General features: G+C 38.0%; 1 protein-coding gene and 1 long non-coding RNA gene across 2 annotated transcripts; one reads left to right on the forward strand and one right to left on the reverse strand.

Annotated features, from left to right (window-relative positions):
• Positions 1-2,245: 2,245 nt before the first annotated feature.
• Positions 2,246-4,571, reverse strand: LOC106158654 (uncharacterized). The gene is made up of 3 exons (XM_087018202.1): positions 4,278-4,571; positions 3,835-3,930; positions 2,246-3,367 (listed from the first exon to the last, which is right to left on the reverse strand). The coding sequence occupies exons 1-3, from the start codon at positions 4,327-4,329 to the stop codon at positions 2,772-2,774; spliced, it is 744 nt and encodes a 247-aa protein (XP_086874328.1). The 5' UTR covers positions 4,330-4,571; the 3' UTR covers positions 2,246-2,771.
• An 8,552-nt stretch (positions 4,572-13,123) lies between these two features.
• On the forward strand, positions 13,124-14,006 carry LOC147760878 (uncharacterized). The gene is made up of 2 exons (XR_015335573.1): positions 13,124-13,241; positions 13,804-14,006. It is a non-coding gene; the product is annotated as an uncharacterized LOC147760878 (long non-coding RNA).
• The last annotated feature ends 4,758 nt before the right edge of the window (positions 14,007-18,764 follow it).

Below are 18,764 nucleotides of genomic sequence, written 5' to 3' on the forward strand. Positions count from 1 at the left end.
AACGTAAAAATCGTTTTCATATGGTTAGCCATATTAATTATACTTCAAAATGTTTTCATAATGCGATCCACTAAAACCATGCCACAAATGTAGTATTTCTATGTTTTAATACATTGCAGTTCACGACTTTATAACGTACTGCGGTCGTCTATTTTCCTACCTTCACCTCTCGGAGAGCGCGCACTTGCAAGCACACGTCAGTAAAGGGGCTAAATTCCCCTCCTGATTCCGGTGTAATTTGACAGAGAGTTCCCCATGATAGAGAGTCTGCTTCCCATTAATTTATACAGGTAAACCTCGCCCTAGATTTTTACCCACTTTAAGTCAGGCTTACCCTAACCATTTTAACTAATGGAGGGCGGACTTAAATTTCTGTTACACGGAGCCCCGTTTCGTTACACCGCGGTCTGTCATAATAGCTGTCACAGTTACCGTGTATACGTGCGCGTACGTTATTATAGAAAAGATTAATAAACAATTGAGATACAATATACAATTATGTACAATATCACTCAGAAAATACATGTAGAGCCAGTAATTTTGCGGAGATCTAACGCCTTGATGTCACTGCGATCTCGCTGAAAGTACCGGTACCTGTACAGGTAGAAGTTGAAAATAGCATAGATTTCAATTTTGAGCGGCAAGATTACCTCTTCAGGAGACACTGGAATTTCCTGCATATCTACTGTACTGCTTACGTGACGTGAGTGAATTGGATATAAAAAACTCAATTCCATGTGTGAAAGTATCAAAACTATAAATTGTTCCAAGACTAACGTGCACAGTCTACACGCAGTATTTTTTTAAATCTATTTTTATTTAATTTATTTGATAGAATAAAATATTGACACATGTTGTTGTTTATTCTTATATTAATTTTGGACAGAATTCTGAACAAAATTTCAATTTCTGACTTATCTGAATTTATTGCGTTGTGTGCCGATATCCTTATAAATAATTCCTTGAATTTGAATTTATTGTACCATTTGGATTCTATTTAAAGTGAATCTTCGCTCCAAGTTTGGCAGTGTATTGTGCTTTGATAATTGAAATCATTTTGTGTCAATTTATTTTTTCGCTTAAAAAAGTACAATTGCGAGAGCGATAAGATCGAATATCGGTGTGACAGGATCGGTACAGGGTAGTCCGCCAAGAATTCGTAGTCTGTTCCCCATTACTTTGTAGAGTTGTTATTCGTCCCATATACTAACCCCAATACTCCGCCTAATCCTAACCTGTACATGTACTTATCATTTGGGACCTCGGGCTTCCATTCCTAGGAATACCATCCCTATCACACAGGAAAATCGTACGACTTAGGCCTTTATGAGGATGTCGATCTTTGGGTACGCTAAACATGTAGGTCAATACCGTGCAGATTGGATTCTATCGGCCTATGCCAGAAAAAAGTGGGATCCCTGTGACCAGATGAAATATTCTGGAGAATGGTGGATCCAATACTGGATCAAATGTAAGTGAAAACATCTCTTTTGGTAGTTCATAGGTAGTCAGTGTGAGTGACCTCGATCCTGGCGTACATGTGGCAGCCCAAACCTTTTAAATTAGTAACTTCCTACATTCAACATGAGGTTGCTACTGGGGGCATATTGGACAGATTTTGAAAAGTTCTAAAGCTGGGGGAAGGGATTAAAATTCGGGCATGAATCTCTTGTAGTAAAAATGTGCGAAAGGCTCAATTAATTAATCACTTCTTCAAAAAGAAGTCCGTTCGAAATGCATGCGCATTGCCTGCTTAAATCTTTCTTCTTAAACGCCTTAGGCCTTCAATACACATGCATGTACATCAAATTACAGACGCGACAGATGATATTGCAGCTTAAACTTTTTACAAGAAAAATAATAGTAAACGAAACCTACTAATTTTAGAAAATTAATGAAGACGAAAACGGATTTTTCAAAAGAACTGATGGAATATGTCGATTTTGAAACCATTGACGATATTTCCCTTTTTTTGAGTTTTCTTTCTCATCTTGTAAAAGGAGGAAAGATGCAATCCTAGGCTGACATTAGCAGGCTTTATTGTCTAAAAATGTCGCTGCTTAAAGCTTGTTTGTTTCTTGAGTGAACAAGAGTCATATTTATTGGACTTATTTCTAGGCTCACGTTTACTTTCATTTAGGATACTTCAATGACATTAAGTGTCAGACATATTGTATTTTAAGTGAAACAAACAAATTTATATAAATAAGATAAAAAAACTCAAGAGGTCTTTAATGTAATGAGATTTAATAATGGCGAAATGATAATCACAATTTAAATAAAAAAGTATATGGTAAAAATCAGTCACCGAAGATGGTTATGTTGCAAATCTTCCTACTAGGTCTGTCTTCGTTGAAAAAAAAAATTAAATTACGCATCATACATGCAAATGGTGATCAAACCATTTAAAAAACAGGCAAGTCAGCTCTGTAGAGAGAGAGAGAGAGAGGGAGGGGGGGGGGTAGGTAGAGGGTGGTGAGCAGCTTATGAAGTTCGAACGAGCTGCCATTTTTGCCAGTAGTACAGGTTTTAGTCTCTCATAACCCTTCGTAGGGTGTTTTTTTTAATGTGAGACGTTAATAAAATTATTATTATTATTATTATTATTATTATTATTATTATTATTATTATTATTGAATAGATCATCTATAAATACTGTCAAATTATAATAGCTGATTACGGTGATTTAGGTGTTCGGTGTGACCACAGTGCAAGTCTTGTTTCGTGTCGTCATATTATACTTCAAATATACAGGAAACCCTTGATAATAATTAATAATTGTTACCAAAATACTCAATGGTGACAAAACCGTGGCCAGTGTTGTAACCGTTGATTCCCGTTGCGTTGACGCCAGCGTTGAATGAACCACCTCCGCCTCCACAATAATTAGCTGTGTTCTTGCCTCCAGCCCCACCCGAGTACCCTCCCCCGCCTCCTGCTCCGCCGCCATAGCCATGAGAACCACCTCCACCGCCGAATCCCCCATCTGATCCAGGTCTGTATTTGACTCCAAGTCCCCCCTCCCCGCCGTGCAGAAATGACTTGCCGCCCGTGCAGTCCAAACTGCTGCTGTTGCCACCATCTGTGTAGAACCCCGCGCCTCCACATCCTTCTAGATACCCTGGTGCCCCGTTACCATCACGTCCACCTGTCCATGAAGTACCGTAAGCAGTACCACCCTCTGGATTGGTGGTGCCGTCACATTCTGGACGATAGGTTTGTATGTAGTCTGTACCTCCGCCGCCGCCGGCCACGATGTGCGGAGAGTTAGTGGATTTGGCAACAAAACTGCCTCCCCCGCCTCCTGATCCACCATACCAACGGTTAAATCCCCCCTTCTGGCCGACTACGATATGTAGCGTCTCCCCTTGACATATGAAGAACATATTGTGATTAATAACTTATAATTGTTGTAATAATTACATTTGGTTATAAATAAGTTTGAATATTTTAGTTTGTTGTAAAGTCATTTAAAAAATAATAATCTGAACATTCTTTTACTTAAAAGAAACTGAACATTTTCACTTTGCTTTCCTTTCATTCTTATCCTATTACATACATTTAGCAGTGACTTTTCAAACAGCAGGGTACAAGATGGTCGGTGCTTTGAATTTATTATATCTTTTGCAGCAGGTTGTATTTTTATTGAGACGAAAAATGACATATTCAAATAGAACGTCGTATCAAGTTTTCTCGCGCATTGCAATGTGTGGCTGTTAGTTTGGAATAGAGAGGCAACTAATTAATAAATGAATTATGATTATATGGTGGTACACAAACAGTTTCAGTAACTGTGATAAGGATTTTTATAAGTGAAACTGTCAGTATATGTACCTGCAGACAGTTGAAATAGCCCAGCAACATACGCCCCCTTTGATCGCAGATCGCAACCCTGTGAGGAATGATATGTGTCACATCCACCAGCAGCACCTAAGAGTACGATGTTCATGTATAGACTACAATTACTACCTCTTTACTGAGTAATGCACTTGTTCTCTTTTCTATCCACCTTATGTCTTATTTCTGTTGTCCCAATTTTCTAGATCACACGTTTTAAGTCTGAACTCAACTTTTGCGGGACAGAAATAATATACTATTTAGACTGCACAATTTAATAAACGCGTGTATAACGAGGGAAAGCAGTTAACCCTATTTAGGCTCAAGTGTCTGCATTTTTTTTTTTCCCTAAAATTTTGTTTGGGTGTAAATGTTTTCAACTAATGAAGACATGTCATCACCTTGATGATAATAAATTACGCAATTTAATTTGCACGCACCTGCTGCCTCTATCCTATATGTCCCTGAGTATGGGACAGTAAAGTGCTGCATCCCTCGAGTGACGTTCACCAGTCCTTCATGGGATTGACCATCATAGTGACTGCCTACAGAGCTGGGACCAAGTCTTCCTTCAGCGCCAAGAGTGGTGAAATTTACTTTGAATACTGGTACTGTAAGTAATGCATTGCATTTGTAATATTATGATCTATATGGGATCTTCTTTATACTTTGTCAAAGTCTTCACCAGGTCAAGTCGTGACATTATAGTTGATAACTACTAGTGGGCAGCTTATGATTACCTATGAGTGCATTCAGAACATGTTGATCCGCGGACTAACAGATCCGCAGATCAAATATGGCCGATCCACATAAAACCAAAGCTGACTAATCCGCTGATGGTCTCCCGCCCCCCACACGGCCTGTTTTTTTCCCTCCCACTAGATAAAACGAGCAAACGAGGAACAGTGGAGGCATGTGGAGGTCGAACTGTATGATCGAGCTTCTGTGGTAAGGTGCGAACGAGAAAAAAATGACGTGTGATAGAGTTAAGATCAGATTTATTCTGCACGTTGCAGCAATAATTAATGGAGGTCAGAAGATTTGATTAAAGGCTTACCCCCTGTATAGTCTTTTTAATGCATGAAGTAACGTTAAACTAGCACAAGGGGATGGGGAGATTAACATACGATTGTCCAAGACTTGATACTAACCTACAAGCGTTGCGCACGTCTGTCCCGTATATCCAGGCGGACACACACAGCTGTAGGAGTTCGCACCATCCTTACACGTAGCCCCGTTTTTACATGGTTGACTGGCGCATTCATCCTTATCTGAATGGAAAATATTGAACATAATTAAATAGACAAGACCTTTTTGGTCAGTATCTTCAAATATCTAAAATTTCCGTTAATAAGGCAAAAGTAATTAATGTTTTCCCCATTTATTAAATTTAAACGTCAAACTTGAAAAACAAAATAAGCATTAAATAATTTGCTTATTTACTACATTGAAATTGTTACAAAACGACCCTTGGCATCAAGTTAATGTTACAAGCGTTAGGGCTTCACTTATGGCAACAAACCTAGTGAAATTTGTCTCTTCCCTTTGTACGGCAAATTATATGAACCTAGTGAAATTTTTCTGTTCCTTGTGTAGGGTAGGTGTCAAATCGAAATTATAAGATATTACAGTTCAAGTATGGGGCCTATTGACTTATTCAGCGACAAGCTACGTTGTGTACAGTGGTTTACTAGAACGCTATAAGTAAAGTGTGATTCATAATATCGCCCTAAATTCACATGGTCTCTACTTACATGTAGCAGAGAATCATTTAACCTGTAGCTCATTGTAAACACAAGTTGAAAAATTCAAAAATCCTACCCGTGGTGCTTGGACGAGTGGTGGTGGTCGCTTTCAAGCATTCAATGTGGCGTTTTGATGCCAGGTCAAGAGCATGCTGAGCCAACTTAATTTTCAGGTCCAAAGTATCCGAATCCGCCGGTGCCAACTGCCTTTTCCCAAACAGGCCCCCAAGTTGTGCAAAGTTGCCCGGTTTATGGAAGAAAGATGGGCAATCCACATAGATTTCTTCCATAAGTCTCTCCAACTGGGCATTGAGAACATAAAGATGGTAAGTTTTGGCGAAGTTGCTTTGAGATGGCGAGATCTGCCCCAGTATCGTCTGATATAAGCAGACGACAACGAGAAGGGACGCCCATGTTACCCTTAACATCTTGTCACCGATATGATCATCACACGCAACAGGCGGTCACATTTGTACGTGTGCGATAAGAAGCCGTATGAAAAAATCTACGTTTTTTATACACAGACACTATGTGTACCCGGATCGTCGAGATCGCCTATGCCATTCTTTCCATATATTTTGTCAACGTTCAATCTACAAATGCAAAACGATATTTATATTTTATTTCAACATTTTTGAGTGCCTCTGTTTGATAAAATGGGAGATTTATTTTGAAAATAAGCAAGATTGGATTACCTTGACAAAAATTTTAGGGTGTGTTTTGGCCATCTCGTATTTTGTTTTTTGTTCTTGTTGATTCTAGGCTATAATTGCCCCGAAACACCACATAAAGAAAATTGTCAGAAACAAATCGTGACATATACCCTCTTCCAGGGCGACAGATTGATTTCTCACAGATATTCACAGATATGTCTCTAGATAAATAGACAGTCATTTTGGTCTGATGTCAGCAAAAAATGTCCACAATAATAATAACTGCGGCCCTGGTAGAGGGTAAATGACATATAGGACATGCCTTCAGTCATGATTGTACATGTATATTTAGGTTGGATTGCTAATTTCCATATGACTTATTCATTTATTTATTTATTTATTTATTTATTTATTTATAATGGAAGCACGACGTTGCTAACTTTCCAGCATGTTATTAATTTACTAGGTTAGACAGATCGGATTTATGATTGCCACCTTTCTGCGTTAAAATGGATATGATAAACACTATTTGTAGTCTTACCATTTACATTTACTGTTGACAGACTGATGAATATATACAGAAAATATTCCGTCGAATAATGATAGTATTTAGATTGTTGGTTTAGATCAGTCTGTTTGACTCAGTGGTGAATAAATATTTACATAGCTTAGGGTAATAGTTGACTTGCATGCTACTCACAATCTCAGTATACAACGAAGCTGACCACACAATACATGTATTAGGTGTCCCTTCAAGTAAGAATCTGCCATTTATAATAGAAAAGAATCTAATAGAACAACATATTTGTAAATTTACAGAATACTTACAGCCCTAATGACAACAGTGTGCAAAATGATCGCTACAGTTTTTTTTCTATTTACAACACGTTATCGTTATACATCTACTTCTAATGGGTCATTTGGTGCAATTGAAGACGAGGTCGTGAATGTATTAACAAGGGTGTGTTCGTGGCATTATCAAACCGTCAATTAATGATATATTTTCTAAGTTCCTCGTAGGCGTTTAACTTAAAATGTGATAAACACTGCACTAATGCTGAATGCGAATGTTGTGAATTCATACAAATTTTATATGAGTTGTTTGGTTCAATGTGTTAATGCATTCTAGGAAAAGTTGATGTATATTCAATTTTTAAATGTTACAGGTTTAAACGACGTGTAATAAAAATACTTGCAGCCAACCCAATCCTGTATACCAGACTGTTCATTGATTTGTACACTCCACTGTAACATGACCGCTTTATTGATACTAAACCTCCGCAGGCTTATTAATCGGGTCCGTGATTTATCAACTGTACAAATAAGTGATCAAGGGTTTATTGGAGATTAAATTTTACGTCATACGTACTATTACATCATTGCGGGTGTCGGGAACAGTGCCTCTGTTTAAACACTTGCAAACAAATATTACTCAGTCAATATTAGCCTTCCTTAATGTAACACATAAATAGCTACAGGATATGGGGCACTTTAATTGTCAATTTTTAATAATATATATACATTCCAGTCAAAAATGACTGAGGTTGTTGCACTATACATGTATTCCGTAAAATGATGGGGTTTAAAATGTGCAAATCTTTTTAAGTAAAAGCTGTGCTAGAGTCATGCCTGTATTTCCAAATGAATTTGCGAAGTTGTTGGTATATTTATGGCGGCACACGTAATGCCAACCACACACATTGTCGTCATCACGTACCCTGGTCACGTGTTCTGCATCAATGACGTCAATGCCCAACTTTCGAAATTTCTCATCTAACACTGTATTGCAGGCAGCCTGAATGAAATTGTTTCTATACCCGGTTGATGGACCGAACGCAGAAGCAGGAAACGCAACATTGTTCATCCATATTATTCTGGCTTCTTTCCACGAATAATCGTCCTGCAAACGGGTAACCTCATTGAGAATGCGCATGGAAGAATTGTAGAGATAGTGCGCCCAACCGTTCATCCATAGATCCCACGATCCAGCTGATATCACAATGACGTCATTTTTCGTTTTTATGACGCCATCTTTATTTCTACTGTGACTCAAGTTAGCTAATTTATCAGCCAGTAAATCGGGAAACCCAGCAAATAAGATATTGAGTTTAGGATAGGGGCTAGGCAAGAGATCATAATGTCTATGGTAGACGACGTTACTCATGTTAATCCCTAGTAATTCAAGATAATAATCACCTGTGTTCCGTACGTGAGAATCTCCAATGAGCGTTATAGAGGATAGTTTCTCAAAACATGAATGTATCTGGTCATCATTAAAAAATCCAAATAAACACCCATCTTGAGATCCCCACCTCCATTTGCCGCTGGGTTGTCGAAACCATCTTCCTTTCAAATAATCCTCATTTGATACCTGATCACAAAGCCGTTTGTAATGTGACGTCACTTTTGATGTGACGTCAGCGGTGTTGTAGGCTGGAGAACTTACGTCACCTGTTTCCCACTCCGTTGTGCTCTCTTTCGGTCCTATCGTCTTGTCACTTGGGCACCAGGAATGGTCGTAGATTTTCTTAAACAGTGGTGTCATAACTTCCTGCAAGGAATGAACCGAGTACGCCTCGAAAGCCGTGTACTGAAGATGAATTGTAATATTAGCACACTGGTTCGCGGCAGGACAGCAGGCAGTATATGTGCCATTAAAGTGATCTATAGCTTTGCAGTGTGTCCACTCCTCGCCTTTGATTTCAATGCGAAAACTAGATCCCCCGTCAGACCATGTCCATTCTTCCTTCACCCAGTCATAGAGATATTCACTGATTCCTATGATGATCTCTGTCTCCGTGGAAACGTAAAACACATCGTGAGCATAATTCAGTGCGTCTCTTCGGCGTTTCTTTGTAAGATTTTCCATAATTGACCACGTGGCGGGGTCTTTTTGAAGCTTGAGCACTGCATCTATACTTAGATTCACTGGTCCAATAAACTGCTGCGTTTTTAGGAAAGATTCTAACTGTGCGAATTCCGCCCGTTGAAGACTGGTACACGTGTCACGGGGCACGGGGCTATAACCGTTAGGTTTAGATTTAGGATCCGTGGCCAGCACCGTTGAGTTGGTCCGCAGTCCTGACAACGAAAAGGAAACTGAGCTGGAGGGATATTGGTGGTTCCAGTAGATGCATGTTCCAAGCAGCAGCGGCATCATAATTAACAGATAACGAAGCTGGACTTTCATCATGTAGTGATAAGATCTTTGCTGGTTAGACGATATGTAACAGAATAAAATCGTTATTTGGAGAGATCGGATCTGAAAAATATCAATCTGCATTGAACATACCTACGTATGAAATTACATAACTGCAATTTTAAAGGGCGTTTTTTTTTCCAAAAAAGCTGATTTTTTTACTGTAAAGCCTCTTTGTGGTCCAAGCACCTATAACAAATTTAAAATGATTACGGACTTCCTCGTGGACACGAGTGTTTCTCTTTTCGAACCTCTAAACCTCCTCCCTACGCCTCCCTTTCATTTTCCCTCAACTTATGACAATGTAAAGGTATCAGTAACGATTGCCTGTGTAAAATAGCGTAGTGATCTAATGTAGCCTACGTTAATAATTCAACATAATCGACTCGGGAGTGCAACATACATGTAGCACGTATCATGTTATATATACGTACAGTATATGTTTTAATTGCACAGAAAATGATATTGATAGTCAAAAGACAAGCCACTTACATGTGTATTGTATCACTGGAGAACTTTATAACCTTTATTTTGTAGTCTCCTCGTCTTCTTCGTTCAGATTTTATAGAACGTTGTGATTCTCGTTTACAGTGCAGCGGCCCTATTAGAAAAAGAGAAAGACTTATGAAAACGTGTTGTTACTGAGATTTAACGTGTGGTCTCTATTAGATATCCATTTGACTTTACCACATCCCAGCTGTTCAAATGTGTCCAGATTGATCGCTTATTTGATACGAAGACAGTTGCATATAAGCAAATATACATTCACGTGAATACTTTCCATGGTCTTAAATCAAGACCAGGAAATTTACGATATCAGTAGAATTCAGGCCCCGGTTTCACAAAAAAAAAAAAAAAAAAAAAAAAAAAAAAAAAGTCAGGTTTCCTGACAAAGAACTTTTAATCAAACCATTCTAATTGAAATTACCAAAGTTACACGGTCACCTAGACACGTATCTTACCCTATCAGGAGTAGAGTAACAGCACTCTGATGGAGATCCTAGTCAATTAAGCTAGGGAACTGACTTAACTTTTTTTGTTTGTGAAACCGGGGCCAGTTCTTTCTAAATCGACTGAAAACGTAAGTTGTTTTTAGACTTTCGAATTTTTAGGTTGTGTGCGTATATTTCATCAGTACTTGTAATCCAGGTTGTATGAAAGGAGAGCCAAAAAAAAAAAAAAAAAAAAAAAAGCGAGTCTGTGAAAAAACATATATCATTCTGCAGTGACTGTTGTCAGCAAATTAGGACCCTTCCCCCAAAAGATTCTTCGGAAGTCCCTATTTTTCTGAAAATAAATTTGAAAATTAACAGTCTTACAATACAAGCATGAGAAGCTGGATAATTATACGAGCTTTGGGTGAGATACCAACTTCAGACATCTTTGAAGATTTTAAAGATTTTGAATCTCAGTATACAAGTAGCGGTGTCACTTTGTACCGTGACATAACAGAAATGTCCCATGTTTAATTGTGCGTGACGAAAACTAAAAGCATATTATTTGAAATGTTACTTAAGACACATTTATTTCATGTTTCCGTGATCCAAGTGGCATCTCTTGTACCTGCGCTTATTTTAATATTTGCTCTACACCTGCTGTTAACGAGGGGTTGGATATTCTTGTTCGCACGTGTTTTTGTTTGTTTTGTAACATGATTATGTAGGCTTGTGAATGAGTGTGTGGAAAGAAGGAGGCGGGGACTGATTTTTGGATAAATAAAAAACCCTCATTAATAAACATTCTGAAAACGAGACATTTCTGAACATTACATCATTCGTTTTTTGATAATAACAATTCGTTTTGAATCATCAGAATCTTCTAGTTTTTATTTATGTGCATCGGAAAGACATCAAATACTTCGTGAGTTTTGTAACAATGAATTTTATGAAATAAAATAATTTCATCGTGCTGCGACGCCTCTCCCCTCCCCCCCCCCAAAAAAAAAAAAAAAAAAAGCAATATATTCAACGACAGGAATGATGACATTTGACATGTGGTCAAGCCAAATAGACAAATCTCTGTTTGACTTAATTTTAAAATGCCTGGAAATGTGCGGTTTATTGCATGCTATGGTTTAATATCTTCCTTTGTTCGTCTTTCTTCACAGCTCCGTCACATACGGTTTCCAACGGGGTCGATAACAAGCCTTCTGCAGTATATTTTGCATCTCTTTATCACTTTTAAATCAACGTTAATACCGCTCAGTTTACAACTTAATTCGCATGCACTGAAAGCCAATTCAGGCGGAAGCACATAATTATCCATTTGCCTGTTATATTTTCAAGATCAAAATAATACATTTGTGTCTGCATCTAGTGATAAAGGGCGTGTGAAAATAACATACTGGTTATAAAATGTGGGCCTTGACAAAAGTGTGTGCAACATCACGCGATATTTTTTAGCCAGTTTAAAAGGACCGCCCCTGTCCCATCAGGCATTACCAGCACGACGACTTTACCACAGCTCTTAAGGCGGGAATCAGGTAGGTACCGAGCGTTGTCGAAGCCGTCATAACAGTGGATTTGTTATGACTTTTTCTATCTCTCTTTTTTTTTCATTTTGATTCTTATTCTTATTTTTATATCTGCTTATCTATTCTGTTTAAATTAACGCACTGTCAAAGTTGCTGTTAAGGAATTATTTGGGTTGCGCATTGTACAAATCTCATTTGTTTTACATACAAACTCTTCTCCGCAATTATTTTATAGCTTTCTGAATCCGTGAGCCTAGCAGTTATAAATGACAATCCGTAATTCTTTCACCTACGTACGTCAAAATATAAATAATTATTTTCAGAGTTGTTCTTCTGAAGTATAACAAGACTAAGTCGGTTGTTGTCCGGGAAGTGTAGGAAATGAAAACTTTTTTCTTTACTTGGAAATGGGACGAATTGACCCCGTTTTTATAATTTAGAAACCATAATACACAAATACCCTGTGCTATTAAATGTAATATATTTTTTCTTTCAAGCTGAGTGATGAGCAGGTGCTTATTCATGAAAATTATTGAGAGAAACTCATTATATACTTTAAACTTTTTTTTTCAAATGACAATCCCCCCTACAATGCAGATAGCTGGACAATGCGTCTTTCAATTTATTTTTAGCAACTGAATTTTCTGGAGAACATCATGGTGCATCCCCGAGCGTGTGTTCTGATATGTCTCTTGCTGACCAGCTGGACAAACGCAGGATTTCTTGGGTTTACACAAAACTCATGTGATCTGTGCGTTGGCAACACCCTGCGTAAGCGAAATACATCGCTTTATCCATTGACTTTATTGTTGCTATCTGTTCTGAGCATATTTTAGACTTTTGTTTAGTTATGCATCTCTGTTCGCTCTCTTATATTTTTCACTCATCCTTCAAATTACTCGATATATTTACGCTTATTTACGTGTATGTTTGTACATGATAGACCAATTCCTGAGACTACCATTCCTGCCATGCCGAATAGTCCCAATGGCCCTATTCAGAATAGGGGACTAACTAGTCCGAGGGTCAAATATGGCCGACCTACCTGAATACTTCCCCACGGGTAGGACGATAGGACGGCAAGCTTTGGCGTGGATCGCCATATTTGACCCTCGGTCTAGTTAGTCCCCTATTCTGAATGGGGCCATTATCACACCACGGCGTGAGAGTCTATTCACTTACACTTTACCTTTCTTTATCTCCTTTCCAATTACAGGGCGGTACAGGTGTAGTCAGTTCCCCTGGTCGATCTTTTTCCCAGACTGCAGGGGCCAGTGTGGTATTATTAACCCCTGTTTCAACAACAATGCTTGTGGAGGTGCCTTCAGATGCAGGTATATATTTATAACAGTATAGAGAAAGAATCTTCACTAGTATAGGAAAGAAATATATATCAAATTAGTCAACCTGAGTTTTAGATGTTGTTGGAAAATCAACTCTTTGAAACCAGCGTGCCTTTGTCTTTTCGCGGGCATGTTGTTTGTGGAGATTTGAGTTTCCGGAAACCTCTGAAACTCGGTGATGCTAAGGGCTGAACAACCAAACGGAATCATCCTAGAAAGCTCAAAGTTAACGTAAACTGGGATAGGTTTTGCTGGATTTGTAGGAAGGTGGGATAAGAAATGTTTCCATACACTGCACTAGCGAATGTGGTGCGTCGCACATGTCAGAACCTAGATATTTTTTGTGATTATCTCTTATGTAATAAATGCGCAGCAATGTTTTCACCATGTTTATTATTATTATTTTTGTATTTCATTTATTAGTAGTCGGTGGGGTATTCCTTAAGCATTCTGAAATACAGCATTTATTTAAATAACTTTACATTGGTTAAACTTGGATGAAGAAAATCATGCTATAAATCAACAAACTTAATGGATATCACTTGCATTTCAGACAAGATTGTTTCTGTAATAAGAGGTGCGTTGGAGCCTTTCCCTTTATTGACACCCTATGTTTCTAGTGATCGGTTCGGCTGCCTTCGTCTTATGGCCTAGCGGAGGAAACATTTTCAGGTTTAGTCAAAATGTAATTGATTCGATTTCTTCCTAAAACCTGTATACCACTGTCCAAACGAAAATAGATACTTTTGTGAAATACATGCACAGTGCGTTGTTGTTATTGTAATTGCTACTAATGTTTTCAGCTGTTTTATTTTTTTAAAGATATACTGTATATGCGGTTGTTATAAATCAGGTTTGTCATTTAAGATTGACACATATTATTCTCTTTACCTTAGACCCATGCATTCCCATAGCTTTTAGTTCGATCTATCCCTGTGGGGAGTCTCACTAGATTACTGTCAGCTTAGCCGGCTTAAGCGTCCTAAAAGTCCTAATTGTCCCGCCTACTAAAAGCTGTAAGGGGGTAATTAACTATGGTGCGCGCTCGGCTGACTGCAATTTAGCGTGAACCCCCAGGGAGTTAGGTCGATCTAAATCTAAATCTCTGGATCGATCTAAATCTCTGGGAATGCACCCTTACATTCCTTTGATAAAAGTTTTCAGTATGACCAACACGTCTGTGGATATTCAAAAAAAAAAAAAAAAAAATGATAGGTGAAAAAACAAACAAATAAACAAACGAATCCAATTTCCTCAAAATTAGATTTCCCCACATTACTATAACTGGTCAAAAAAGGATCGCGGAACAAGAATAATTAAACAAGCCAGATAATTTGATGCTCGGCAATTAAACTTCGTGTTCTGGGAAACACCCCGGGTTTCTACTATCACTAAAATGTTTGTCATCATATAATCTCACCAAATAAAAGCGAGGAATATTGTGTAGCCATAAAGGTGATAAACTTTAAAAAGAATCTAACTGAACACCGTAGTTTCCCGCTGGCATTCGCAATAAAACTTTATCAAGAGTGACTCGCCGATCACGTGATTTGCTTATCGCTATCTGTGCGGCTAAAAGCGCATTCCGAACAAAATGATCTGCTGACTAAATGTGGCCACTTCAAAGTGATGCCGCTTTTCCCGAAGGTCTCCCCGCCTTCACACGCGCCATTAAATGGGTAATACTCTGCTCCGAGGTTTAATACAGGGGTGGAGCCAGATTTAATTGAACGGTGGGTCCGCGGATGCAAAGCCACCCCCTCCCCCTTGGTGTTAGATTCGGGGTCCGCTGAAGGGCACTGAAAAATTTGGGTATTTAAGAGAGCGAACGATGCCACTTGGTACGGCTTAGAACTATGATTCAGCTAGTCAAAATTCTCATTTCAAGAGAGGACCATTGGTATGTTTTGTTTTTCATAAATCGAAGGGGGGGGGGTCAGGACCTCCCTCAATCCGCCTCTGTTATTGCTAGGCCCCTGCAGCGACGGCGCGTGTGGAGGCGGGGAGACCATCATGGAATTAGCAACATCGCTTTTTTGAAGTGGGGTCGGCCATATTTAGTCGGCAGGTCTGTTAGACCTGGGATCATCTGTTCCGGATACGCCCAAAGCGTTTGTATTATACTCTCTCGGAACAATTAACATGAGACCTATACACAATAACAGTATCACGCTGAAGTGGCAGATAAAAAGGTACCTTTTAATACAAGACCAAAAAGGTAGGAATTTTTTGTTTGAAAAACAGTTTGTTATTTATTTGAAAGAGTGTGTAAAGTAAAAAATAGTCATCTCACATTAAACGGACATGTCGCCACGGTGGACATAAGTCCTTGCGTAATTATATTAACATTCAGTATTGTTAAAGCCCTTTACACATTGTGCAAAATACGTATATGTATCGCAACGTTTTGAAAGATTGACGGCCTAATAACCAGGGTATTGCATACGAAAGACATATATTTATCCGGGGCGAGAGCCTCCCAATTGACACGACCAAGCAGTAAATCTGTGAAAGGGAGCACTCCCTCTCTTTCCCCTTGGCATAATATTGCATGTTAGAATCCTTAGTCAAAACGATGCAATACAGATTAATAAACCCCATCGAGGGATAGGGACCTAACATTCCAAAAACTGAACCGTTAGATGCCAAAAATTTAATATATGAGGAGAGAATATTTAATTAAGTCAACTTTAAAATACAATTTTCTCCATTCTGATTTTATACGCATGCATCACTTTATATGTGCGTCATTCGTCAACCTAGTTTGATACCATTATCAACATTCTGATCAAGAGCACCAAACATTGTATATACTTATCATACATTAGTTAACCTTATTATTGGTACATTTTATCCTGTACGGGTGGAGTATTTCTTTTATTCATTTTAGAAGACCACTACATATTTTAAAAATGTACTTCGTGTCATACATATGCATTGAACCGGTACATGTACCAGTAAGCCCCACCAAACAATGTCTCCACTGGCAGCAATTCGAAGAGGACTGCCGTTTGTAGATAAGATAAGCACAAGTGAACAATGGGGAATTTTACGAACAGCATTGTTTGGTTGGAATGCAGGGCAATATCTGCAATTACACGTGTGTTTTCCTCACTTTGAGCGTATTTTTGGATATCAGGGCACCCCCCCCCCCTCGACAACCCTCCGCCCGTAATGATTATCATATTACCATATGTAATATTTATCAAAATATATCTCCAGGTAGAGATGGGGTAAACAGATAAACTCACTCATTCAGGTATATATCATCATTTATCATCATTTATTTATTTACGTGTCTTGTGTTTTGAACACCCAGCCCTTCAGGCTTATAAGACACCTGTTGAGTACAATTGTTCTTGTCTTTCATCAAAAATCTTAACTACAAATTTTACTAGCTGCCTCAAAATTTTCTCCATCAAATCTTCTATAGAGGTCTCATTTTCTTGGATCGTCAACTTTTAAAAAAATTATATCTTTCCTCTGTGTAAGCAGTGCACCGAAGTAAGAAATGACTCTCATCTTCTAATTCTTTTTTACATACTTGGCATATCCTTTCATTTAAAGGTGTATTTGTATACCGTCCAGTTTCCACATGCAGAGGCAAAATGCCCATCCGAAATTGAGTAAAAATTGATTTTTCTTTTCTATTTAAATCTAGGTGTAAATATTTTTCAGTTTTCAATTCTTTTTTAAATGTCATATATGTTCGAAGTTTGGGAAATTTCAAAATGTCTTTTTTCCATTTAATTTGAAATTTTTCATAAAAGAGTTGTAATGTATTCTATATCCACAATTTGTTTGTTCAAAAAATGGGTTTCCATATTACAGAATTTGAGTATCTCTCTTACCTCGGAGCACCAATTTTTCTCCCAATTTATAATCTTCTAAAAAATCTGTTTCACAAGTCTTTCATTTTGGGCAAGTATTAAATTGTTCCAAAGTCTAAGTATGTTCAACCACCTATTAAATTTTAATGGTATCCAACCTGAGTCACCATACATACTAATTTTTGGTGTAAATCGGTGTACTCCTAAATAGCATTGAACATAACATTTCACAGGTTTCACTTTCTGGAAATCCCCGAACCCCCGACCCATATTCTAAAATTGGAGTCACACAACTGTTAAACAATTTTTGGTAAGTGGAGAATCCCATTTAATTTGACCAACCTTTTTTGATTTTGCTATTATCAAACCCAGTGCTCTAGTTGCTGATTCAGACAAAAGTTTAGTATTATATTGGAAATCTAAAAATTCTTCGACATAAACCCCCAGATATTTATACTTATCAACCCATTCTATATGGTGACCTCCAAAATATACAAAATCTACAGCACATTCTCTATGTCTTGGTCTATAATGTACACATTTTGTCTTCTCCATTTGCTACACCACTAGTCCATTCAGGTATATGAATGCATTTCTTCCATGAAAAACTTCCATGATAAGATGTAATAAGTTGTTACAAATGAAAATCAAGCCCCTGCTCAAAGCGATCCTTTTGTTTGATGTGTCCCATGCTTTACTATCATATCGTTGCAGATATGTACAACTAGTATAGTGGCCCCTTTAAATTTGCTGGGCGCTTGTCAAGCTACATGTTACATGCGGCAGCCATGGAGCCGAGTCTCGTGGTTGCCTTCTTGATCGTCCCTCTGGTTCTTTTCTGGTCTCTCTACCTGCTATATTCCAAACTGAGCCGCACTTGGGAGAAGCTCTGCAGTCAGTTTGATGGTGCGTATCGCATGGGGTTGCAATCGTCCACAAAACAGGTAAGTATTGTACTTTTATTCTAATTCTTTAGTACTCAGCGGGATATAAATAATTTGTTGTCTAATCACTCTCAACGTGAAACAAATGCAAAAAGCGTCAATACAAACAAATTTGCTGTAAACTGGTGTGCCGCTAGATAATCTGCCTGCCTACATACAGTAAAAGACAACATGGCACGTAGGGTAGAAACATCCATTGGCCCTCTTTTTTACCTTATACCAATGTTCCCATCCATATTCAATTAAAATCCTTCATTTTATGATTCCGATTTCATATTCTTTTTCGTGTCTGCGTCAAATTTTATTCTCTTTTACACACAACGTACTTCTGTCTTAATCTTTTTCTATTAAGGCGCACTTGCAGAATTCCCCCAAAATATAACTCTTTTCATTGCGTATCAAAATTAAAATGTCTTGTGACTTTGATCAATATCTCTGCCACTCAAATGAATTAGATCGGAAATTGACTGACCAATTGTTTATATTTTTTCATTAAACCTGCCAGATATTTGACAATACGACTACAGCGTATTACCACACATCCATTGATTTCGGCTCTCATAATACTTGTGTGGCATAAAGTTTCATGTGAAATCATTGACTCATTAATAAACGAATGGTTCTTCCAATTTATTAGAATAGCAAAGATGTTGCTCAAAGTCATGACACAACTTATTTAGAAAATGTATTAAAAATCAAAGGGTTATATGGCAACAACTATTTTGTTCTATAGAAACCAC

The sequence above is a fragment of the Lingula anatina genome, chromosome 7 (genome assembly GCF_051362555.1).
Source record: "Lingula anatina isolate TDL-2025a chromosome 7, LinAna3.0, whole genome shotgun sequence".
NCBI classification, from domain to species: domain Eukaryota; kingdom Metazoa; phylum Brachiopoda; class Lingulata; order Lingulida; family Lingulidae; genus Lingula; species Lingula anatina.